At 41.7% G+C, this 22956-nt stretch overlaps 1 protein-coding gene across 1 annotated transcript in view; it reads right to left on the bottom strand.

Moving 5' to 3' along the window:
• Nucleotides 1–22956, bottom strand: part of LOC118858281 (maestro heat-like repeat-containing protein family member 1) — a 111408-nt gene that overhangs the window by 25084 nt on the left and 63368 nt on the right. Inside the window, exons 16-21 of the mRNA XM_036768773.1 lie at nucleotides 22792–22871; nucleotides 17936–18065; nucleotides 16996–17091; nucleotides 14240–14335; nucleotides 9867–10008; nucleotides 4125–4210 (exon numbers count right to left, since the gene is read on the bottom strand). Coding sequence (XP_036624668.1) covers nucleotides 4125–4210; nucleotides 9867–10008; nucleotides 14240–14335; nucleotides 16996–17091; nucleotides 17936–18065; nucleotides 22792–22871 — 630 coding nt within the window. The remainder of the gene's footprint in view (nucleotides 1–4124; nucleotides 4211–9866; nucleotides 10009–14239; nucleotides 14336–16995; nucleotides 17092–17935; nucleotides 18066–22791; nucleotides 22872–22956) is intronic.

The raw sequence follows: 22956 nt of genomic DNA, 5'->3' as shown, positions 1-22956 counted from the left end.
CCTGGACTTTTTCCTCCAGCAGAACAGTGCAGTGGAACTGGCCAAATAGAATTTTTCCCCCTCATTCAATCATATACCTAGAGATGGAAAGGACCTCAGAGGCTGTCTAGTCTCATACATCAAGAAACTGAGGTCTGGAGAGCTTAGGTGATTTGTGCAAAATCAGTTGGTGTCAGAGGCATGATTGGAACCCAGCTATGAATCTAGAGCCAATGTTCTTTTAACTGTACCATAACCCATTAACAACCCATAGCAGGCCGTAGGCATTTATATTTTTTTAAAATGCTGATATTAACATCTCCGGTAGGCTAAATAACTATGATGTGGTCTTTTGGAGGCTCCCTTTACACTTGTCTAATCAATAGTTTCCTGTAGATGAGGAGATGGTGGGGCCATATATAGGACCAGCCTAATAAATAATAAATAGGACCAGGATAATAAATAACTGCCCTTCATTTATTCAATATTGCATAAGTATTACAAGGGCACCTAGGTGGTTCAATGGATAGAGCACTGGGCTTGGAATCAGAAAGACTCATCTTCCCGAGTTCAAATCCAGCTTCAGTATCTTCCTGTGTGACCCTAGGCAAGGCACTTTACCCTGTTTGCCTCAATTCCTCATCTGTAAAATGAGCTAGAGAAGGAAATGGCAAGCCACTCCAGTATCTTTGCCAACAAAACCCCAGATGGGGTCATGAAGATGGAGATGACTGAAATAACACAACAACAATGTAAATATTGCAGGGTGTATAAGGAGGCATGCTAGTGTCCTATAGGGATAGCTTATTAATCCTTGTAGTAGCAATTTAGATTTGAAGATCTTTCCCACACATTAATAGGCCATGAGACCTGCTTACATCACAGGAAGCCTAAGATACATGTGGTGGGAGGAGCTTCCTGACAGGAAAAGGAAGTTATGTCACAGGAAATGCTGAGAGAGAGAGAGATGTTATGGCTGCTAATGGCTGCCCTTGTGATGGTTAGAACTGAACAGGCTGACTTTGCTGTACTGTGAATTTGCTTTGGGGAAGACCCTAGCAGGGGGTCTGAGAGGTTTTGGGATGGGGAGGCTCTGGGCTGTTATATGGTGTTTTAAGTTCCTCGCTGTTATGATGAAGTGGGCTGACTGGCTGTAGGAGCTGAACATTTGGTTATGGGATATGATTTTCTGGTATTTGAATAAATGTTATACTTCTTTTACCTTCCTTATAGAGGTAAAATACCTTGTGATACAGAACTACATAGCCATATTCATGATTATCATTGATGCTGTGTTTATTGCTTTACTGGTACAATCCTTAACAGACTTAGTGCAGTAGATAAGAAATATATTGAATTTAAAAAAAAACCCTAGCTGCATGAACCTGGGCAAGACATTTAAACTCCCAGGGACCCAGGGCTCTCTATAAAACTATACAAACAAGAAAAATGAAGACAAACAGCTTGCTGATTTCCATCAGTGAAGAAAATTTCCATATTGGGAGTTCCTTGCAACAATAAAATCATAAATCTGGACTCCCTTCCAAAAAAAAATAGAAAAAGAGGGAAAGTGAATCACTAAGCCTTTCCTAACTCCTCCTAATTCTTCGTCTTCAAATTATTTCTTATTTAACCTGTCTGTATATAGGGCAGTTAGGTGGCATGGTGGGTAGAGCACTGGCACTGGAGTCAGGAGGACCTAAGTTCAAATTTGACCTCAGACACTTATTAGCGGTGTGACTGTGGGCAAATCACTTAACCCTGTTTGTCTCAGTTCCTCCTCTGTAAAATGAGCTGGAGAAGGAAATGGCAAACCACTCCAGTACCTTTGCCAAGAAAACCCCCAATGGGGTCACTAAGAGTCTGACACAACTGAAATGACTCAACAACAAATAATCTGTCTATAGCTTGTTTGTACATATGCGTTTGCTTGTTGTCTCCCCCATTAGATCATAAGTTCCTTGAGGGCAGGGACAGTCTTTTGCCTCTTTTTGTATTCCCAGTGCTTAGCACAGTGTCTGCCACATAGTAGAGGCTTAATAAATATTTATTGACTAACAGGTTAATTTATGGTCCTGAAAGGGAAACGGTGGTATTTCTCTGTCACTGAAGCGAGCTTCCTGCTTACACAATCATGTCTAGGAAGCCTGTTCTCTACTCATCTGAAGGGAAAGGAATAAAGAGGATTGCTGGAGGCATTTGGGGGGAAAATGTGGACCAAAGACAGCTCTGAGGCACAGTAAAGGGCCATGGTTTTCTGACCATTCTATCTGCTCCATGGTGAGGTAAGGGCTTTCATAACAATTTCTGCTGTCAGTGATTATGGCTTTAAAGAAATATTCGACCCCTCCATAAAAAGCCTGAGAAGTCACACGGGAGCCTCTAACCAGGACTGGCTGTGACTGTGGACTGCATTCCATTCAGGTCTCACCGGTACAGTGCTCCAAATAGCCTGGACCCTGACGTGCTAGTTTTAGCTGCTCCCTCCCCAACAAAGCTTTAAATAGGTTGACACCACAGTGGAAGGAGTGGAGGGTGACTGGCTCCAATTAGAGTCAGCTAAATGAGTCTAGAGTCTGGGCTCTAGTCTCATAGCCTAGGTCTTAATCTGAACTCCAGATTTCTAGCCTGAAAATAGGATTCTGGCTTTAATACAGAAAAACCCCTTAGAGATTCTCTAGTGAATCCAACTCCTTCATTTGATAGATAACAGGACTGGGACCAACAATAGGATTGTTTTAAGTCAAATATTAGCAGCACCTGGATTTGAACTTAGGTCCTCTGATTCCAAATTTAAGGCTCCTTCCATCATACTGTTTGTTGTTGCTGTTCAGTTATCAGGGTCACACAGCTAGTGTGTCTGAGACAGATTTGAACTCAGGTCTTCCTGAATCCAGGCCGAGCTCTCTATCCTCTGTGCCACCTAACTGTCCCATTATGCTAGGCTACCACAAAGGGTTGATATGACTACAGGCCTGCAGGAGTTGTTGTAACCAAAATATTTTGTAAACTGTAACGATTCCTCTGTGCGTGTGTATGTGTATGTGTGTTTATATGTATATGTATATATATAGTATATACACATATGTACATATGTGTACATACACATATATACAGACACACATATACATACATATATGTAAAAATAGATATTTTACACATGTGCATATAAACATTCACACACACATACACATACACATATATTGTTGCTGTTGTTGAATCGTGTCCAACTCTTCATGACCCCATTTGGGGTTTTCTTGGCAAAAAGATACTGAAATGATTTGCCATTTTCTTCTCCAGCTCATTTTACAGATGACAAAACTGAGGCAAGCAGGGTTAAATGACTTGCCCAGGGTCACACAGCTAGTAGTGTCCAAGGTCAGATTTAAACTCAGAAAGATGAGTCTTCTTGACTCTAACCTTGGCACTCTGTTCATTGTACCACCTAGCTGCCTCATCTCTCTCTCTCTCTCCCTGTCTCTCTCTCTCTCTCTCTCTCTCTCTCTCTCTCTCTCTCTCAATGCAGCATGGCAGAGTCACAAGAAGACCAGTGTCAGAGTCAGGAAGCAGGACATAATGGCAAAGAGCCTGTACCTACACTTAGAGAGGCCGGACTGAAATGCCAGCTCTCCTACTTACTACCTATGTGACCTTGGAAGTCATAGTGCCTTCATGGACTTCAGTTTCATCATTTATACAATGAAGGGAGTTGGGTGGAGAGAGACTAAATGAACTCTAAGATTTCTTCCAGTTCTGTATCTCACATCCTGAAATCTGTGTTCAAGTTCCCCCTATGACACAGACTGACCACGTGACTTTGGGCAAGTCACTAACCCTCGAAATCCCCAGGCAGCTCTCTAAGGCTAGAAGCAGCAGAACAATTATTGGTCTGCATCATGGAACAGCAGTGCTCTTTCTCTAAGTTTTCTAAATGAATGAAATCACAAGTCTGGGCCAGAAAAAAAAAAGTACTATACAGATTACTACATGGATAGGAGCAGTTGTTGTCATCACTACGGATATATTGCTACTCAGTTGGAAGCCAATTTATTAATTTGTATTTTGAACCTCTCCCCCACAGCCTGTCCCCTCCTTCAAGCCAGCTCCCAATTGAATGTTTTTGTCAAAAATCCTTTGGTCCTCACCTTTGCAATGTCAATGGGCATGAGGTTAGAAGCCTCAGCTTCCTGGTCATCAGTCTTCAGGTTGTAGCCTTCACTTTCTGAGAATCCTGAATAAGAAGCCAAATAGGTTAGGGAGTGATCAATCCCATCTGTTTTACTCCATCTGCTCCTTTCATGCATAGCAGCAAAGTCAGAAAGTCTAGGATTGGACTTGTGAATAGGAGATAAGGAGTATGGTCCAGGGACTGGTATGTTTTTGAGTCATTTCAGTCAGGTCTGACTCTTCATGGCCCCATTTGGGGTTTTCTTGGCAAAGATACTAAAGTGGTTTGTCATTTCCTTCCCCAGCTCATTTGACAAATGAGGAAGTGACTTGACCTAGGGTCACAGAGATAGTAAGTGTCTGTGGCTGAATTTGAACTCAGAAAAGATGAGTCTCCCTAACTCCAGGCCTGGGACCGTTATCCACTGTTCTACCTAGCTGCCCTAGGGACAAGTACACACACACACACACACACACACACACACACACACACACACACAAACACACACACCTACAATGGCCCAAAAGTATTAGTGTACTTTTAAGGTTTTAGTAATAAGACTTTTGAGATTCTGTGTATGTGTGTATGTATACGTACACAATGCACATATATGTATATATTTGTATGTTTATATGCATACATGTATATATGCATTACATATATATACACATGAATATATTTTATACACATATTTGCCCTGGACCTGTGATTTCATTAGTACAGGTAACTCACAGTGAGGAAATTTCCTTGACCAATACATATTTTTAACAAGACAGTGCCTATGTTTTATTGTATTTTCATTTATTTTGTTAAATATTTCCCAATTACATTTGAATCTAGTTCCGGTGCATTCAGGAGTGTTGTGGGTCATGTGTTTGACACCTCTGTTGTAGGTAGTGAGGAGCCCTTAAAGGATTTTGAGCAAGAAAGGTGGCATGATCAAATGCTTAATATAAGACAAGTCAAAAGAGAGTTCAAGAAATGAGGCATTCTGGGAGCCAAGATGGCAGCTGGAAAGCGGGGACTTGCGTGAGCTCCCCACCAGGTCCCTCCAAAAACCTATAAAAATGGCTCTGAACAAATTCTAGAACTGCAGAACCCACAAAATAGCAGAGGGAAGCAGGGCTCCAGCCCAGGACAGCCTGGATGGTCGCTGGATGAGGTCTATTGCGCACGGAGTGGAGGGGAGCAGAGCCCAGCGTGGGCAGCAGCAGGACCAACCAGACCAGGAGCTGGGTGGAACAGGCCCTAGCACCCTGAATCAGTGAGCTGTGGCAGTTACCAGACTTCTCAACCCACAAACACCAAAGACAACAGAGAAGGTTAGTGGGAAAAGCTGTGGTGGGGACAGAGTGAAAAGAGTTTGCAGTTCGGCCACTGCCCCAGGGGCGGTGGGGGGAGGTGCAGCTGCAGAACTAGAGCTGCAGTTGCTTCTGGCCCCAGGCCCATCTGGTGGGAGGAATTAAGTGGAGGATGAGAGCAGGAGTGCAGAGCCTGCTTAAGATCAGGGTCAGATCTGAGGAAGGAGGAGTGCTGGTGTGGCAGAGCTGGCTGTACAGAAATAGCTCTGAAATCAACGGCACATCCCCTCAAACTTGGAACAAAGTACTCTTTACTCTACAAGCAGTCATATCCTGCTGAAAAACTCAAGGGTCAAGTAAGTTGGCTGGGAACATGGCCAGACAGTGAAAACGCACTGAGATTCCATCTCAGACTTTAGAATCTTTCTTTGGTGACAAAGAAGACGAAAATATACACCCAGAAGAAGTCAGCAAAGTCAAAGAGCCTACATCAAAAGTCTCCAAGAAAAAGATGAACTGGTCTCAGGCCATGGAAGAGCTCAAAAAGGATTTGGAAAAGCAAGTTAGAGAAGTAGAGGAAAAATTGGGAAGAGAAATGAGAAGGATGCGAGAAAACCATGAAAAACAAGTCAATGCCTTGCTAAAGGAGACCCAAAAAAATACTGAAGAAAACAACACCTTAAAAAATAGACTAACTCAAATGGCAAAAGAGCTCCAAAAAGCCAATGAGGAGAAGAATGCCTTGAAAGGCAGAATTACCCAAATGGAAAAGGAGGTCCAAAAGACCACTGAAGAAAATACTACCTTAAAAATGAGATCGGAGCAAGTGGAAGCTAGTGACTTTATGAGAAATCAAGATATTATAAAACAGAAACAAAGGAATGAAAAAGTGGAAGACAATGTGAAATATCTCACTGGAAAAACCACTGGCCTGGAGAATAGATCCAGGAGAAATAATTTAAAAATTATTGGACTACCTGAAAGCCAGGATCAAAAAAAGAGCCTAGATATCATCTTTCAAGAAATTATCAAGGAGAACTGCCCTGATATTCTAGAGCCACAGGGCAAAATAGAAATTGAAAGAATCCACCGATCACCTCCTCAAATAGATCCCAAAAAGAAATCTCCTAGGAATATTGTCACCAAATTCCAGAGCTCCCAGATCAAGGGGAAAATACTGCAAGCAGCCAGAAAGAAACAATTTGAGTATTGTGGAAAAACAATCAGGATAATACAGGATCTAGCAGCTTTCACATTAAGGGACTGAAGGTCCTGGAATACAATATTCCGGAGGTCAATGAAGCTAGGATTAAAACCAAGAATCACTTACCCAGCAAAACTGAGTATCATGCTCCAAGGCAAAATATGGATTTTTAATAAAATAGAGGACTTTCAAGCTTTCTCAGTGAAAAGACCAGAGCTGAATAGAAAATTTGACTTTTAAACACAAGAATCAAGAGAAGCATGCAAAGGTAAACAAGAAAGAGAGACCATAAGGGACTTACTAAAGTTGAACTGTTTTGTTTACATTCCTACATGGAAAGATGATGTGTATGATTCATGAGACCTCAGTGTCGTAGTAGCACAGGGTGAGTTGAATATGAAGGGATGATATCTAAAAAAAAATTCAAATTAAGGGATAAGAGAGGAATATACTGAGAGAGGGGGAAAGGGAGAGATAGAATGGGGTAAATTATCTCGCATAAAAGTGGCAAGAAAAATACGTTCTGTAGGAAGGGAAGAGGGAGCAGGTGAGGAAGAATGAGTAAATCTTGCTCTCATAAGATTTGACCTGAGGATGGAATACCGTACACACTCAATTGGGTATCTTACCCCACAGGAAAGAAGGAGGAAGAAGATAAAAAAGGGGGGACGATAGAAGGGAGGGCAAACTGGGGGCGGAGGTAATCAAAAACAAACACTTTCGAAACGGGAAAGGGTCAAGGGAGAAAATTCAATAAAGGGGGATAGGTTAGGAAGGAGCAAAATATATTGAGTCTTTCAAAACATGAGTATTGTAGAAGGGTTTTACATAATGATATGCATGTGGCCTATGCTGAATTGCTTGCCTTCTTAGGGAGGGTGGGTGGGGAGGGAAGAGGGGAGAGAATTTGGAACTCAAAGTTTTAAAAACATATTTTCAAAAACAAAAATAAAAAAAATTTTTGCATGCAACTAGGAAATAAGATACACAGGCAATGGGGTGTAGAAATTTATCTGGCCCTACAAAAGAAGAAGGGAAATGGGGATGGGAGGGGAGTAGGATGACAGAAGGGAGGGCTGACTGGGGAACGGGGCAACCAGAATATATGCTATCTGGGAGTGGGGGGAGGGTAGAAATGGGGAGAAAATTTGTAATTCAAACTCTTGTGAAAATCAATGCTGAAAACTAAATATATTAAATAAATTAAATAAAATAAAACATATAAATTAAAAGAAATGAGGCATTTCTCTCTTCTTGAACCTTTGTCTTAGCTTAGCCTTAGTTCTCATGTTTGTCCTTTGTTTTCAAAGAGAACCACGAAAATGATGACATGACTTGTAGTTGACTTTGATTTGAGTGAGGGAGGTCTGTGAAAGGTCACCAGCTTCACTTTCTCCTCCAGAGCCATCTAGGTCCAGTGGCCAGATATTCACAAGGACCACTGGAGATGGCCCAGGTTGCAGTGGGAGACCCTTGCCCTGTTAGGCCTTTTCAGGTTCTCACTTTGAGTGAAGTAACACCCATTCTGTGGATAGGCCTCTCTAAGAAGTGAGTGAGTTAAGCGATGGCCCCTTTAATTAGGAAAAAAAGGGAAAAAAATCAAGCTGGGAGAGGAAGACCCTCAGGGTTGCTATTCCAAAGGGAAACTGTTACCGCTGACATTCACTATGAGCTGGAATGCCCAGAATACAGCCATTAAGTGGAGCTTGGGCAGGGACCTATTGTGGTCCAATCTATGAGCTTCAGAGTGAAATAATGGGAAGGGAAGGGAATAAGCATTTATAAAGTACCTACTGTGTGCCAGGCGCTGTGCTAAAAACATTGCCAAAAAGTATTATCTGGGAGATAAGTGCTATTAAACAACAGTTAGTACAACAGCTCTGGGAAGTAAGTACTATTAAAACTTCCCATTTTAAAAATGAGAAGATGGAGATAAGCAGAAGTTAAGTGACTTGCCAAAGGTCACACAGCTAGGAAGTGTCTGAGGTTGGATTCCAATGCACATCTTCTTAGTTACAGGCCTAATCCTCTATCCACTGCATCACCAGCTGCCTCAAGTTGTGCCTATGGCTCTGAGAATCTACCAGAGAAAGGTTTTCAGTTCACAAAGAGCGGTAACAGTATATTAGAATGGAGAGAGCGCTAGAACAAGAGTCAGGTGACCTTGACTAATATAACACAGGTTCTGCCACTAAAAAGCCGTGTGACCCTGAAAAAAAAATCACTTAAATTTAATTTTGGTAAGTCAAATGGCCAAGCATGCCTTCAGAAGACGGATGATGAATAATACTTTTCACCTTTTAAGAGACAGGTTGGTGAATTAGAGGTAGGGAGTGAAGCCTGCAACTTCAAAGAGCTAATGTATAAATTTGTTTTGCTTCTGTACGCTTATTTTTTCAACAGAGAGGGCTTTTAATTTTTTTTTTTGAGGGCTTTTATTGAAGGAAGAGTTTTGGAGAGTGAATTGGGTAATGATGATTCCAAAGAAAAAGGAAAAAAGAAAGAAAAAAGGGCCAACTAAACATTAAAAATGACACAGAAGAAAGCAGACAGAAGTTCAGTCCCTGCCCACAACAATCTTTGTGAGGTAGGTGCTACTATTACCTCAGTTTTTTTTTTCTTTTTTCGAGGGAGGAAGGCAAGGCAATTGGGGTTAAGTGACTTGCCCAAGGTCACATAGCTAGTAAGTGTGTCAAGTGTCTGAGGCTGGATTTGAACTCAGGTCCTCCTGATTCCAGGGTTGGTGCTCTACTATTACCCGGGTTTGACAGATGAGAAAACCAAAGCTGACAGAAATTAAGTGACTTGCCCAGGGTCACATTGCCAGTAAATGTCTGAGGCCACATTCGAATTTGGGTCTTCCTGACTCAATGTTCAACCCTTTATCCCTTTCGCTTCTCCTTCCCTTTTTCTTTCCACCTTTCCTTTCCCCTCCCCCCTTCCCTCCCCCCTTCCCTTCCACCTTTCCTTTCCCCTCCCCCTTCCCCCTTCTGTTTTCCCTTTCCACTTTCCCTTTCCATTTTCCCTTTCCACTTTCCCTTTCCGCTTCCCCTTCCCTTCCCTTCCCTTCCCTTTCCCTTCCTCTTCCCTTTGCTTTCCCCTTCCCTTTCTCCTTCCCCTTCCTTTTCCCCTTCCCCTTCCCTTTGTTATGCCCCTCCTATCATTAGCTAATGGGGACTGGGTTTTGATATCAGTGCTTCTCATGAGCTCTTACCTGAAAGTATATTATTCTGATTTCCTTGAAGCACAGATGTGATAGTGTTAGAAGCCCACTTGCGGATGGGCGGCAGCTGGTCAAAGCATCGGGGAACTAGGATACCAGCAAAGAAGCCAAGACATGGGAGAATTCGAACTTCCTAAATAGGAAAAGGAGGTTAGAAGTCATTAGGGAGGTGGCAGTAGCACATGATGGGATGACCAAATTTGAGCAGGCGGAAAATTTTCCTGTATAACAAGCATTTCCCCAACCTCGGCTTGACCAAACTTCAGAATTACCTAGATTACTGCTGGTGATAATCATGATAGACTTACAGAAGCAAATTAAGAAGAGAAAAAAAATCGTTACCTTCTCAAAAGTTATGGGAAACAAATTTCAGATAAAAAGTAAATAACATTGCATTCCCCACCTCCCATCTGGACTATTGATTGCAATGGCCTGCTAGTGGGTCTCCCTGTCTGAAGTATCTCCCCTCTGCAGTCCATTCTCCACTCATCTGCCAAGATAAGGTACCAGACACTGAGGTCCTTACTCGAACTAAACTGGCAAGCACTCAAACTCTGCTTCAGAGAGTGCAACTCCAATGGGCTAGCCACATTATTCGAATGCAGAACGTACGCTTTCCAAAAAGACTACTTTACGGAAAACTCACACAGAGTGAGTTTTCACATGGTGATCAGAAGAAGCCATTTAAGGACACTCTCAAGACCTCTCTTAAAAACTTTGGAATTGATTGCATGACATTGGAGACACTGGCACAGGACCGCTCAGCACAGCGTGCCCACATTGGAGACCCTCCTCAACTAACTTCTGGGAGGACATGGTTAAAAGTGGAACAGGATAAAGAGCCCTCAATGGGCTGAGATCTATGCTGCTGGAAAGAATATCCAAGTCATTGAGATCACTGATCCATTTCAATGTCACAGAGTCATAGTATCAATAAATTTTTTTATCTCATTGAATGAATTGGAAGGAAAACGTTCAGTATGTCATAGCAATGATTAAGTAGTGGCAAATAGCATTATAAAAGCTAATAATGAAATAAATTAACACACACAAAATGCTTTGTAAACCCTAAAGTGCTTTATGAATGCTAGCCATTATTAGGTATCAGGGGCAGGTAGGCGGCACAGTGTATAGAAGTGCAGGCCTGCAGTTAGGGCTAACTAACTCTGGCTGACCAATATCAACTGATAATGATCAAGTGGGGGTTTTAAGCCACTCCAGGTTAACCCTAGAGCCCTAAGAAGATATAGCAGCCATGCTCTGATGTGCCAGTGTAGATGGGGAAAGTAGCTCCAAAGCCTGTACTGTACGGTAGGATCATAGAGTCCTTTGAGATTTTCTAGTTCACACCTTTCATCTTACATTTGAGGAAACTGAGCTCATGAGGGGTTAGGTGATTTCCTCAAGCTGACACGTGTAAGTAAGTAGGTAAGTAAAAGAGCCAGGGTTTGAACCCAGACTCTCTGAATCCAAATCAGCATTCTTTCTACTGCATGAGTCACCAACCAACTTGGGTGCCTAGAAAGATGGCAGTATCCTTAACAGAAAGGGGAAAGTTGTACATTAGCTTGGGACAGAAAGAGAATGAGTTCTGGTTTAGACATGTTTAATTTGTGATGCCTATGCAATAACCAGTGGGAAGTGTCCAAAGGCCATTGTTGATATGAGAGAAGAGGTCAGGGGAACTATTCTAGGATCTGGGAATTATTCTCCTAGAGGTAATAAATAAAACCAAGGCAACTGATTAGGTAACCCAGAAAAGAGTGTGTAGAAGAAATAGATGCCGAGGCCAGCGCTCTACCCACCGTGCAACACTGCCTTCTTTTACTTTTTGAAAAGAGTGTCTGTAGTTCCATGGATAATTTTAAAAATAATCACATCCTTTAGCTTCCATATAGAACAACGGGCAATATTAATAATTCACAGTAAGTTGTTTGCTCCTTTTTTCTGCGGTTAGTGTCTTGCTTGAGGGATATTTAGCATCTGCTGGGCTCTCCTTGTGGTGTGACTAAGAGACAATGTAACTGAGGAACATAGTAAAAAGTTGTTTCTAGTCTTTTAAGATCTTTGCTTTAAAAAGTACAGGCTTTTAAAATAATCTTTTTACTAATTTTAAATTGCATATTTCTAAAATATGCAAAAAATGTCAATCTACTAGAATTGGGCTTTGGCATAGACAAAGTACACAATGGCCTAGGGAATAACATGAGGGGAGCGCCATGGTGAAGAACATTCTGGGGTATGATCAGGAGTGCTCCACTTCTTTGCTAGACTAGGGGATTTTGTATGGCAGAGGGCTTGGGCTGTGGCCTCTTCCAGTGGGTACCATGTTTGACATATGGGGAAGAAGAATTCTGTTGATTATTTCCATTACACATGAACTCTCAGTGCCAGAAATTGCTATTTCCTGTTCGTATGTATTAGCATATTTTGTGATAGTACAGCAGAAAGAGTCGTGAGTTTGGTGTCAGAGAGATTTAGTTTGAATCTTGGTTCTGTTGAGGTTTGGGGGTGCTGGGACCCCAAAATAGTGACACATAGTCCTGCCCAAATGAATTTGACCCAAGCCTTGTTTCAGCCAGAGACAAGCAGTATTAAAACACTGATAGAGAGAGGGCATGATTCTAAAAATCTGCCATATTGGCTAGACTCTTAAGGAATCTAAGCATTGGCTAGACTTAAGGAATTTGAGCACTTTAATGGAGGCAAGATGGATCTTATATACAGAAAGACTGTGGGAAGCATCTAGGACTGGCCAAGTACTCTGGGGTGACTGGAAGATAACAGAGAAGGGCTGGAATGCCAAGGACCCAGAGAATTGGGAGGTTGGGTGTAGGCGGCAATGAAAGGCCAGATGACTGGGATGAGTTGATGCCTCAGGAAATGCCAGAAACTTGACCAAGTGGGAAAATTCAAGAATTCAGGGGAAAGTTCAAGGCAGGGTTTCCAGGGCTCATAACCAAATGGGATTCAAATTATTTTGGGGTAAGGGGTGAAGGTCTCAGCTTCTGAAACTGCTTCCTTCTGACGATGGGTATAGAGCTGTTCCTGCCTCTCTGGGTCCCATTCAAGGGGTGAGACAGCTACAAGACTGTCTTGCACTCCGTCTGACACTCTCAGGCTCTCAATCCAGTGATTCAGTTCAAGGCCATGGACCTGGGCACACCTTCCATAGCACAGAGGACAAGGATGGACATGCATTTTGGGCCTGTACCCTGTCAGTTCTGCCCCTTACTACTTGTATGACTTTGGGCAAGTCACTTGAACCCTCAGAATTCACTTTTCTCATCTGTAAAATGAAGGGGTTATATCCAAATGGCTTCTGGATATCCTTTTTAGTTCTAAATCTATGATCCCCTGACTAAAATTGACTACATGTGCTAGTGATGGGATACAGGCTCTAGGAAACCCTTTGAATCTCACCTTGAGTCTTTCCACTTGATCTGGAATTAGTTTGAAGCCGTAAGCTTTTCATGCCCAAGTGGGCTACCTCCCATTGTCTGTCATTCACTGGAAGAATGTTTGTGTGGTTTGACCAGACAACACTCTGGGTAGCTCTTAAGGAGCCCCCTGGCTTTGAAAACCCAGATGTTGGTGCTTCTCTCTCTGGTAATTACGTATGTATTGCTATGGATAGACAGTTAGAAGCCCTGTCTGCTGATTTGTGTTGTTTGCTCTGTTTATATAATTTTTGCTTGTAATTTCTGTTAGCATTTTGACGTTCAGGGTGCTGACTTTTTCCCCTGAACTAAGTGAATGATATATGTATGCCTAATTAAAGTGAAATTGTAAACCCCTTAAAGTTGCTTTCCTTAGAAAAGCAGATCAAAGAACCTGTGCTAGCAGCCCTTCTGTGTGCTGGTGTTATTGGCCTTACACCTCCACAGCAGCTGCTAGTAACATTGTTGTTACAACAATTGAACCCTTTCATTTTACAGATGAGAAAATGGAGCAGAGAGGGGTTGTGACTTGCCCAAGGTCACATAGGTATTAAGTAGTAGAGCCAGGTATTCAAACTTAGGTCATTTGATTCCCAACCCTTTCCATTACATAACCCATAACCCATAGTTTCATCCATAATTTCTAACCTTGCCTGTCCCAGAGTACACCAGAATCTTTTTCTGGTTTCTATGACAAAATGGTTTTTTTTATGGGTTCAAGATATTTGTACAGCATCAACCTGGAAAGTAAAGGTTTTACCCTTCTGATGTGGACAGAGAAATACTATCTCTCTGGATGGCAGAACTGGTTTTTCTACATGGGTACCCTTGTACAATGAATCCCTCCCAACTCTCACAATATAGCTCAGAAATAAATTGGTTCTCATACTTCTGACTCTTCCCATAGATAAACCTGTACCTCACCTCGGATGTGTAATAGAAAGAGAAGACCAGTTGGCTTAATCTCATCGCTCCCATGCGCAGCACCGGCTTCTCTGATCCCAACCAGTCAGAAAGGTGCTGTGGGTAAGAGGAGATCAATCAATATGATGAGGTTTGGGGTGGGTGGGCTTCAGGGACTCCTCAAGGACTGAAGTAATGGGGAGGATCATCTGATGAATTCATGGACCCAAGCATTCTTTAAGTCAAGGTGGCAAAGGTTTATTGTAACACCATTATAGCTGGTGGAGCTCCTTGGGGAACTTGCATTCCTTAAGGAACTTGAAACTTAACAAGAATGATGCTGAAGCTTATATAGGAAAAGTAGTGGATTATCTGGCAGATAGGCTAATTAGGTGATAACTTACAACCTTGGTCACAGGTGTCATTCTCTCCTGGAAACCAGGGGAAGGGGTTTCTCAGGGGTGTGTTTTTGGTCTGTTATGTCTGTAGCAAGATAGCTTTGAGAGTTGATGACTATAGCTTGACCTCTGGATTGAACATGATAACTTTGGAAATCAATACATGATAATTCTGTGGTTACAAGATAGTCTTGTTTTTTCAAGAGAATTTCTTCAGAGGTCAGCTTGTTCTTGTGGTGGGGAAAGATAGTTTATTTTACTGAGAACCCACTTATGAGTAATTGCAGAGAAAAGTAGTTTGTCTTACTGCAGCCTACTCATGAGTTATTGCTAGTCATAGTGTCCCTGGGCTAGGGAGGAAACTGTTAGGAATAGTGTTTTGAAACTAGGGAGAAATGTGATTTTTAAAACTGGGGTCCAAGCACCCCATCAAATACATCAACCAACAGAAATTTATTAAGTGGCTGCTTATGTGTCAGGCATTGTACTAGGCATTGGGGATACAAAGATATCTGAATCTTGTGGAAAGATCTAGATCTGGAGGGCTGGTGACAGCCCTAGATGCAGTGGGAGACCTTGGAGATTGTGGCAACACCCATTCAGTGATTAAGGCCAGTTAAGAAGTAAGGCAGAGAATGGCTTCTTTGACCTAGTTAAAATAAAATCGATCTGGGAGGGGAAGATCCTCAGGGTTTCTGGCCAAAACAAAAACAATTGCTATATCCATTCACTCTGAGCCAATTAGGGCCCAAACAATGACCAAACGGGGCTTAGCCTGGGACCTATTGTTGCCCAAGTCAATGGGAGCCAAGGCATGGTTCAGAAGAAAGAAATCTAGAAGAGATAAAAATTTATATTCCTTTGGGCAGAGCACCTGCAGGTGAGGATATGATACCCTATGTGGACAGAGGGAGGGGAAAGAAGAAAGGAAGGAAGAGAGGGAGAGAGAGAGAGAGAGAGAGAGAGAGAGAGAGAGAGAGAGAGAGAGAGAGAAGAAGAAGAAGAAGAAGAAGAAGAAGAAGAAGAAGAAGAAGAAGAAGAAGAAGAAGAAGAAGAAGAAGGAGGAGGAGGAGGAGGAGGAGGAGGGAGGAAGGAAGAAAGAAAGGAAGGAAGGAAATGAAGGAAGGAAGAAAGAAAGAAAGAAGGAAAGAAAGGAAGGAAGGAAGGAAGGAAGGGAAGGAGAGAGGAAGGAAAGAGAGAGAGAAGAAGAAGAAGAAGAAGAAGAAGAAGAAGAAGAAGAAGAAGAAGAAGAAGAAGAAGAAGAAGAAGAAGGAGGAGGAGGAGGAGGAGGAGGAGGAGGAGGAGGAGGAGGAGGAGGAGGGAGGGAGGAAGGAAGAAAGAAAAGAAGGAAGGAAGGAAATAAAGGAAGGAAGGAAGAAGGAAAGAGGAAGAAAGAAAGAAAGGAATGAAGGAAGGGAGGAAGGAAGGGAGGGAGGGAAGGAGAGAGGAAGGAAAGAAAGAAGGGAAGAAAGAGAGAGAGAGAGAGAGAGAGAGAGAGAGACAGACAGACAGACAGACAGACAGACACAGACATGAGTCAGAGAGAAAGACACAGAGAGGGACAGAAAGAGACAGGGAGAGACAGAGATACACAGAGAGAGGAAGAGAGAGAAAAAAAGGACAGACAGAGACAAAGAGAAAAAAGACCAAAGACAGAGATATAGAGACAGAGACATACACAGAGATAGACAGACAGACAAATACAGAAAGACACTGAAAGTCAGAAAAAGATACAGAGAAGGACAGAGAGATACAGAGACACACAGAGAAAGGGAGAGGAAAAAGGACAGAGACAGAGACACACACGAGACAGACAAATACAGAGGTGCTGAGAATCAGACAGAAAGACAGGGAGAGACAAAGAGTGAGAAAGAGAAGTGAATAGTGAGCAGTGTCATGAAAACCCAGAGAGAACTTCAAATGCTCCAGAGAGACCAAGAAGAATGAGAACTTGGAAAGATTGCCATTAGACTTGGCACTTATAGAGATACTGATAGCCTTGGAGAGAAAAGTTTTAATTGTATGATAAAGTTGGAAGCCAGATTGCAAGAGACTGAGAATTAAATGAAAGGAGAGAAAGAGGAGGCAGAGAGTACAAAAAGGTTTCCCCCCCTAGGAACTGGGCTATGAAAGGAAAGGGAAATATAGGACAATAGTTTGAGAAGATGGTAAGATTAAGGGAAAAATTTTCTTTAAAGATGGAGATCTCAGTAACAGAGAAGGAACCAGCAGATAGTGATAGATTCGATATTGGGGGAGAAAGAGACGACTGGATAAACATCAAGCCTTTTGCCAGCAATGAAAGAACTAACTTCCCATCCTAGTATCTCTTAAGATGGAGGTTGGTAGGTCACCTTCTCCCCCACAAACTCATCTTACTTTGAATATCCTGAATGTAATTTCTGGTGTTGGCTGGCTCCCCAGAATGGTCATGATGACATTATCCAAGGCTTCAATCTTTTTCTGGCTCAGGGACTGAAACAAAGAGAGGAGTATTATGATGTAATGGGCCCATGGGAAAGAATGCAGAAAACCTGAAAAAAGACAGGCGCAAGTCAGGCATGATACAGAGATGCATTGGCTGAATAGTTAGGGTGCTAGATTTGGGGTCATGGAGACCTAGGTTCAAACTCTACCGCGGTCACGCACTAGCTGTGAGTCTCAGAACTATTTCCTCAGCTGTAAAATGGGGATAATACCGATTTTAAAGGCTGTAGTGAGGTTTAAATAAGACAGATGGTTTGCAACCTTTAAAATTATTTACAAGTGGCAGTTATTTATACTACATGAAAAGAGAACATGAGTAAGAAAAGTTGGGTGAGTTGATCTTAGAGGAATGGAATGATACTAGAATTTATTGAACCAAGGAAGCGTCATGATCCAACTCGTGCTTTGGGCACATGTGACTGGCAGCTGTATGAAATATGGAAGAGAGAGAGAGAGAGAGAGAGAGAGAGAGAGAGAGAGAGAGAGAGAGATTGAGAGAGAGACAGAGAGAGAGAGAGACAGAGAGACAGAGAGAGAGACAGAGAGAAAGACAGAGGGATAGAAAAACAGAGACAGACACGAAACAGAGAGACAGAGACTGGGGAGAGAGAGACAAGGTAAGGACAGACAGACAGACAGAGGAGAGAGAGAAGAGACAGAGATAAAGAGATGTGTGAGAGACAAAAGAGAGAGGAGACACAGAGAGAGACTTGGGACAGGGAAAACAATTAGGAAGTTATTGTATTCATCCCAGCAAGAGCTAATTAGGCCATTGGGTGAGATGAGGTAAAGCAGGTTGGTCTGATAAGAATGGGACCCACTGAAAACTCACTTTCATGGGCATCCTTAGTGGTGATATCTCTGTCAATGAATCATTTGTAGATGGTGGCGAGAACACACTTTTGAGACAGCAACTGATGATCAAGTCTATCTCTCCCTCATTCAAGGGTGGGTACAGTTCCCTAAGGGGAGAAGAATAAGGTAGATTGTCAAGCTCAAGTTCATAGTGAAGGTGTTTATTGCTCCTTGTATAATGGGACAAGGCCCCAGCTTTGGAGCCAGGAGAAGAAGAAGAAGAAGAAGAAGAAGAAGAAGAAGAAGAAGAAGAACAACAACAACAACAACAACAACAACAACAACAACAACAACAAGAATGAGAAGAAGAAGCTGATTGTAAAATGCTACTATAGTGATAGGGGAGCTTTAGACACAAACCCAGAAGAAGACAGTGACTTGACATCATCCACAAGCAAAGCCTCAAAGGAAAATGAAGATTGGATACAAGCCCAACAAGAATTCTTAGAAGCAAAATATATATAAACCAAATGAGAGCTATGGAAGAAAGATTGACAGCTTGATAAAAGAGGTACAAAATCTTACTGAAGAAAATACCTTTAAAATTAGAAGTGGCCAAACTGAAGCATTATTATTCAATATTGTACTAGAAATGCTAGCTGTAGCAATAAGAAAAAAATTGAAGAAATAAGCATAAACAATGAGGAAGCATAAACAATTATCACTCTTTGCAGATGACATAGTGTTTTACTTACAGAACTCTAGAGAATCAACTAAAATAATTAGAACAATTAACTTCAGTAAAGTTACAGGATATAAAATAAACCCATATCAATCAACAGCATTTCTTTATATTACCAACAAAATTCTTCAGTAAGGGAGAAATTCCATTTAAAATAACCAGAGTGTATAAAATTCTCTTTGGCAAAATATTCTTTGCACAGACAAAATCAGATCTAAATAAATGAAGACATATTAATTGCTCGTGCATAGCCTGAGTCAATATAATAAAAATGATGATACTACTTAAATTAACTTACTTTTTGAGGATGTAGGAAAATAGGTATACTAGTCCATTGTTGGTAGAGTCTAACTATTCCAGAAAGCAACATGGAACTATGCCCAAAAAGCTATTAGACCTTACATACCCTTTTAGCTGGAGTTAACAACACTAGGTATATACTGCAAAGAGGTCAAAGAAAGAAGAGAAGGACTATGCATACAGAAATATTTATAGCTGCTGAGGGAATCATGGGAATTTCGTGAACCAAACTGACTCTATCTTGTGACTCAATTCTGGATCTAGCTCAGTTCCAATTCTATTCAATTATCGGTCTAATCTAATTTCTGTCTTGTGAGAAAATTTTATTCAATTATGGGAATTGTGAGAAAACTTTATTGCATTGTTTGAACCTGGCCACACATGACTGGAAATCTCTATGTATTTCTTAGAGACCCTTAACTAAGGACTCTTTAACTAGGTTATGCTGACCAGAAACCCAGTCAGATTCAAAGACTGATGCAGGGAGTTTTCTCACAATTGTATGTCTCAAACAACCCATATGTCTTATTTGAAAACTGGCCCTGTACTAGCCAATCAGTTACTTTTTTTGTATCTTTGATTGAATACTGACATTTTGGTGGGGGGAGCGAGGGTAGGACACATCTTTTTCAGATTACAGGGAATTATACCTGTTTGCTCTCCCCCTCCCGACTTGGAAAGCCCCTAACCTTTCCTCCAATTAGAAATCAGATTACCTAATCTTGTGTTCTTATTTGTATCCTGTTTATTGTTTTCTTTGGATGCCTAGAAATCTGTCTCCCCCTGTATTGGCATCCAGTGCCAAGCTGAGGAGCCTAGTCCCTATCTGTATGCAATTGACATTCCTTGCCTAATAAATCAATACGCTTGGAAGCTCAAGCCTTCGTTTGCTCAATCATTTCATCTTTCACCTGCCACACAGCTCTCTTTGTGGTAGCGAAGAGTTGGAAACTAAGGGGATGTTCATTGAAATAATTATAATACGAAATGTGAAAATATGAAAAGTTCTAGTTATACTGATAGGACTCCAATATGGAATCATTTAGGCTAGATTGTCCTAATACCTATGAATTATTTAAGCAATGACAGCATTTTTACACTGTCCTGACCCATTCTGATGCTGTGTCAAGCAGTGAAATGATTGCAGCTTTTGATTAGATAGAATTCCAAGGCAACTACAGTGGCTTATGGGCCATAGCTATTCCTTATGTCTTTGATAGTTAAGTCAACCTCTCATGAACTTCTGGTCCCTGATGAGGAAACTCCCCTAACCTATTCTGTTATTGATAAGGGATGCTGGCAATTTCCTCACCACATCTGAGTCTAATTAAGGATGCTGCCTCCCACATCTGGCATCACTTACCTGTTCTCAAGCAGCCCATTTTAAGGTATAAAGCTTCTGCGCTCAGACTCCACTCTGAGTGTATACCCACACTGAGATCTTTGCCACTGTACACATCTCCAGCTCCCTAGAACTGGGTGAGTTCATTTGCATCTGTAGGACTGAATTGTCTATATTGCCACATAGCATAGTTTCTTCTCTCTCTTCTCTCTTCTTCCTCCCTGTCCCTTTTCTGCCTGTCCGATGTGTCACATAATGAAGCTCATATTTTTGCCAGCTTCCTGAGTACCAATTTCTTGTGAATTCCCAAACCCAGGTCTTTGCTCTAACTGAACTGTGAGGCCAAAAACTGTGAGGCCTCCATCAATTGGGGAATGGCTCAGCTCTACATATTTGTAATGGGTTTTGTTTTTCTTGCCTTCTCAACGGGTGGAGGAGGGAGAGGAAGAAAATTTGGGATTGAAAATAAAACTGAGATCTAGGTTTTAGTTCTTGCCCTGGTATCAACTCTGTGTGACTTTTTGGTAGGTCACCATTTCCCTGAGCCTCAGTTTCCACATCTGTCAAATGAAAAAATTAGACTTTAGCTTTGAAGTCCCTTCTAATTCAGATTTTCAGAGATTAGGGAATTCTTGGATTGAATCCCTTAGAGCAGAGATCTTTAGCCTAGGTCTGTGAAGTGTTTAAAGACAAATTTGATAATTGCATTTCAGTATAATTAGTTTCCTTTGGCAGGTAGATGGTACAGTGGTTAGAATGTTGGTCCTGGAGTCAGGAAGACCTGAGTTCAAATCCAGCCTCAGCCATTTACTAGCTTTGTGACTCTAGGCAAGTCATTTAACCCTTGTCTGCCTCAGTTTCCCTAATTGTAAATGGGGATATAATAGTACCTACCTCCTAGGGTTATTATGAAGATCAAATGAAATGATATTTGTAAAGTGCCCTTCCCTCCTCCTTCCCCTTTGTACTCCTATGTATTTACGCATTTAAAACCTTGTTCCGTATTTTATGTTTATGTTTCATGTTTTATTTTAGTATTTAAAAATCTTGTTCTGAAAAGGGATCCATAGGCTTCTCTAGACTTCCAGGGTGGTCCATGACACACATAAAAAGGTGAAGTGCTCCTTCCTTAGAGGACTTTGAGATTGAACAACTTTGAATATGCTGAAGTTGATAGGGCCATCGAAAACATCTGGGACATTTCATACTCCTTGTACATGTTCCCCTAACTGCACAAGATTATTTAAATCATCAGTTGTGAGAAGATTAGGAAATTGCATAGACATATTTGCTCTTGAGATGAGTAATATTTAAAATAGGATCAGAGATTTAGTTCAGGATAGTACCTTAGGTCATTGAGTCCCACCCTTTCATTGATCCAGATCAGTTAAGCGATCTGCCCAAACCCACAGGTCATCAGTATCCAAATTAGGAGTCAAACCCATGTTGTGTTGTTTCAAAGCCAGTGCTGTCTCCACTCTACCTTGCTGCCTCCAACAATAATGAAAGCCATTTAGAAAGTGCTTTAACATATGTCATTCAGTTGTTTCAGTCATGTCTGACTCTTTATGATTCTATTTGGGGTTTTCTTGGCAAAGATACTTTGCCATTTCCTTCTCCAAATCATTTGACATATGAGGAAACTGAGACAAACAGGGTTAAGTGCCTTGCCCAGGTCATATAGCTAGTAAGTGTGTGAGGGTGGATTTGAACTCAGGTCTTCCCGTCTCCAGGCCTGGCACTCTAACCACTGCACCACCTACTGATCCCTTTCGCAAGTTTACATAGATAGTAAATGGCAGAGCCAGAATTTGAACCTAGGTCCTCTGACTTCAAAGTTGACACTCTCTGCCACACAAACTACAAGAGGCATGCTTCATCTAAGAGGGTACTTAAAAGTCTTTCCTCAGACAAGAAATACAAAGGAAAAAGCCCAGCTTCCAAAGACAGAGGATCCAAATTCAGATCCTACCTCTGATTCTCATTATTCTGTGTCTTCTTGGGCAAGTTAATTGGGCCTCAGTTTCCTCCTCTGTAAAGTGAGGGGTATGGGACTAGATGACCTCTGAGATCCCTTATAACTCTAGATGCCAAAATAATTAGTTAAAAATAGTTACCAGAAGATGACCACCGTGGAACATTTCTGTTGTGTCCTTGGGACTCTGTCACCATTCTCTGTTCCCAACTGAATATCTTTAAAAATTGATTTGAGGGTACTTTTGACTCATTTTCCTGAGTTCTAATCTGGCCTCAGACATTTCTGGCTGGGCAAGTCACTTAATCTTGCTTGCCTCAGTTTCCTTATCTGTAAAATGAGATGGAGAAGGCGATGACAAACCACTCCATTATCTCTGCCAGGAAAACTCCAAATGGGGTCACAGAGAGTCAGACATGACTGAAAAATGACTAAACACCTTTTTGACTGCTATCCCAGGAATAGTTTATGGTGATTCCTGGAATTACCTGGAAAAAAAACTAGTTAGAGTCTATTCTGTGGCCAGGCACTTACCCCAAGTAAGACAGAGCTGTCATGATATCTGAGCAGGATGATGTGTCTGGGTCTTCCTTGGATTCCACTGCCAGTATTTGCTAGTATAGAAAAATATGGAGGGGGAAAAAAAAAACACAGAGCAAAGTTGGAGTGAGCTTTGCTGTTCTTGTCCTCCCCTCCACA

This window comes from Trichosurus vulpecula, chromosome 7 (genome assembly GCF_011100635.1).
Source record: "Trichosurus vulpecula isolate mTriVul1 chromosome 7, mTriVul1.pri, whole genome shotgun sequence".
Classification (NCBI taxonomy): domain Eukaryota; kingdom Metazoa; phylum Chordata; class Mammalia; order Diprotodontia; family Phalangeridae; genus Trichosurus; species Trichosurus vulpecula.
This window is presented reverse-complemented; position numbering and strand designations above follow the sequence as displayed.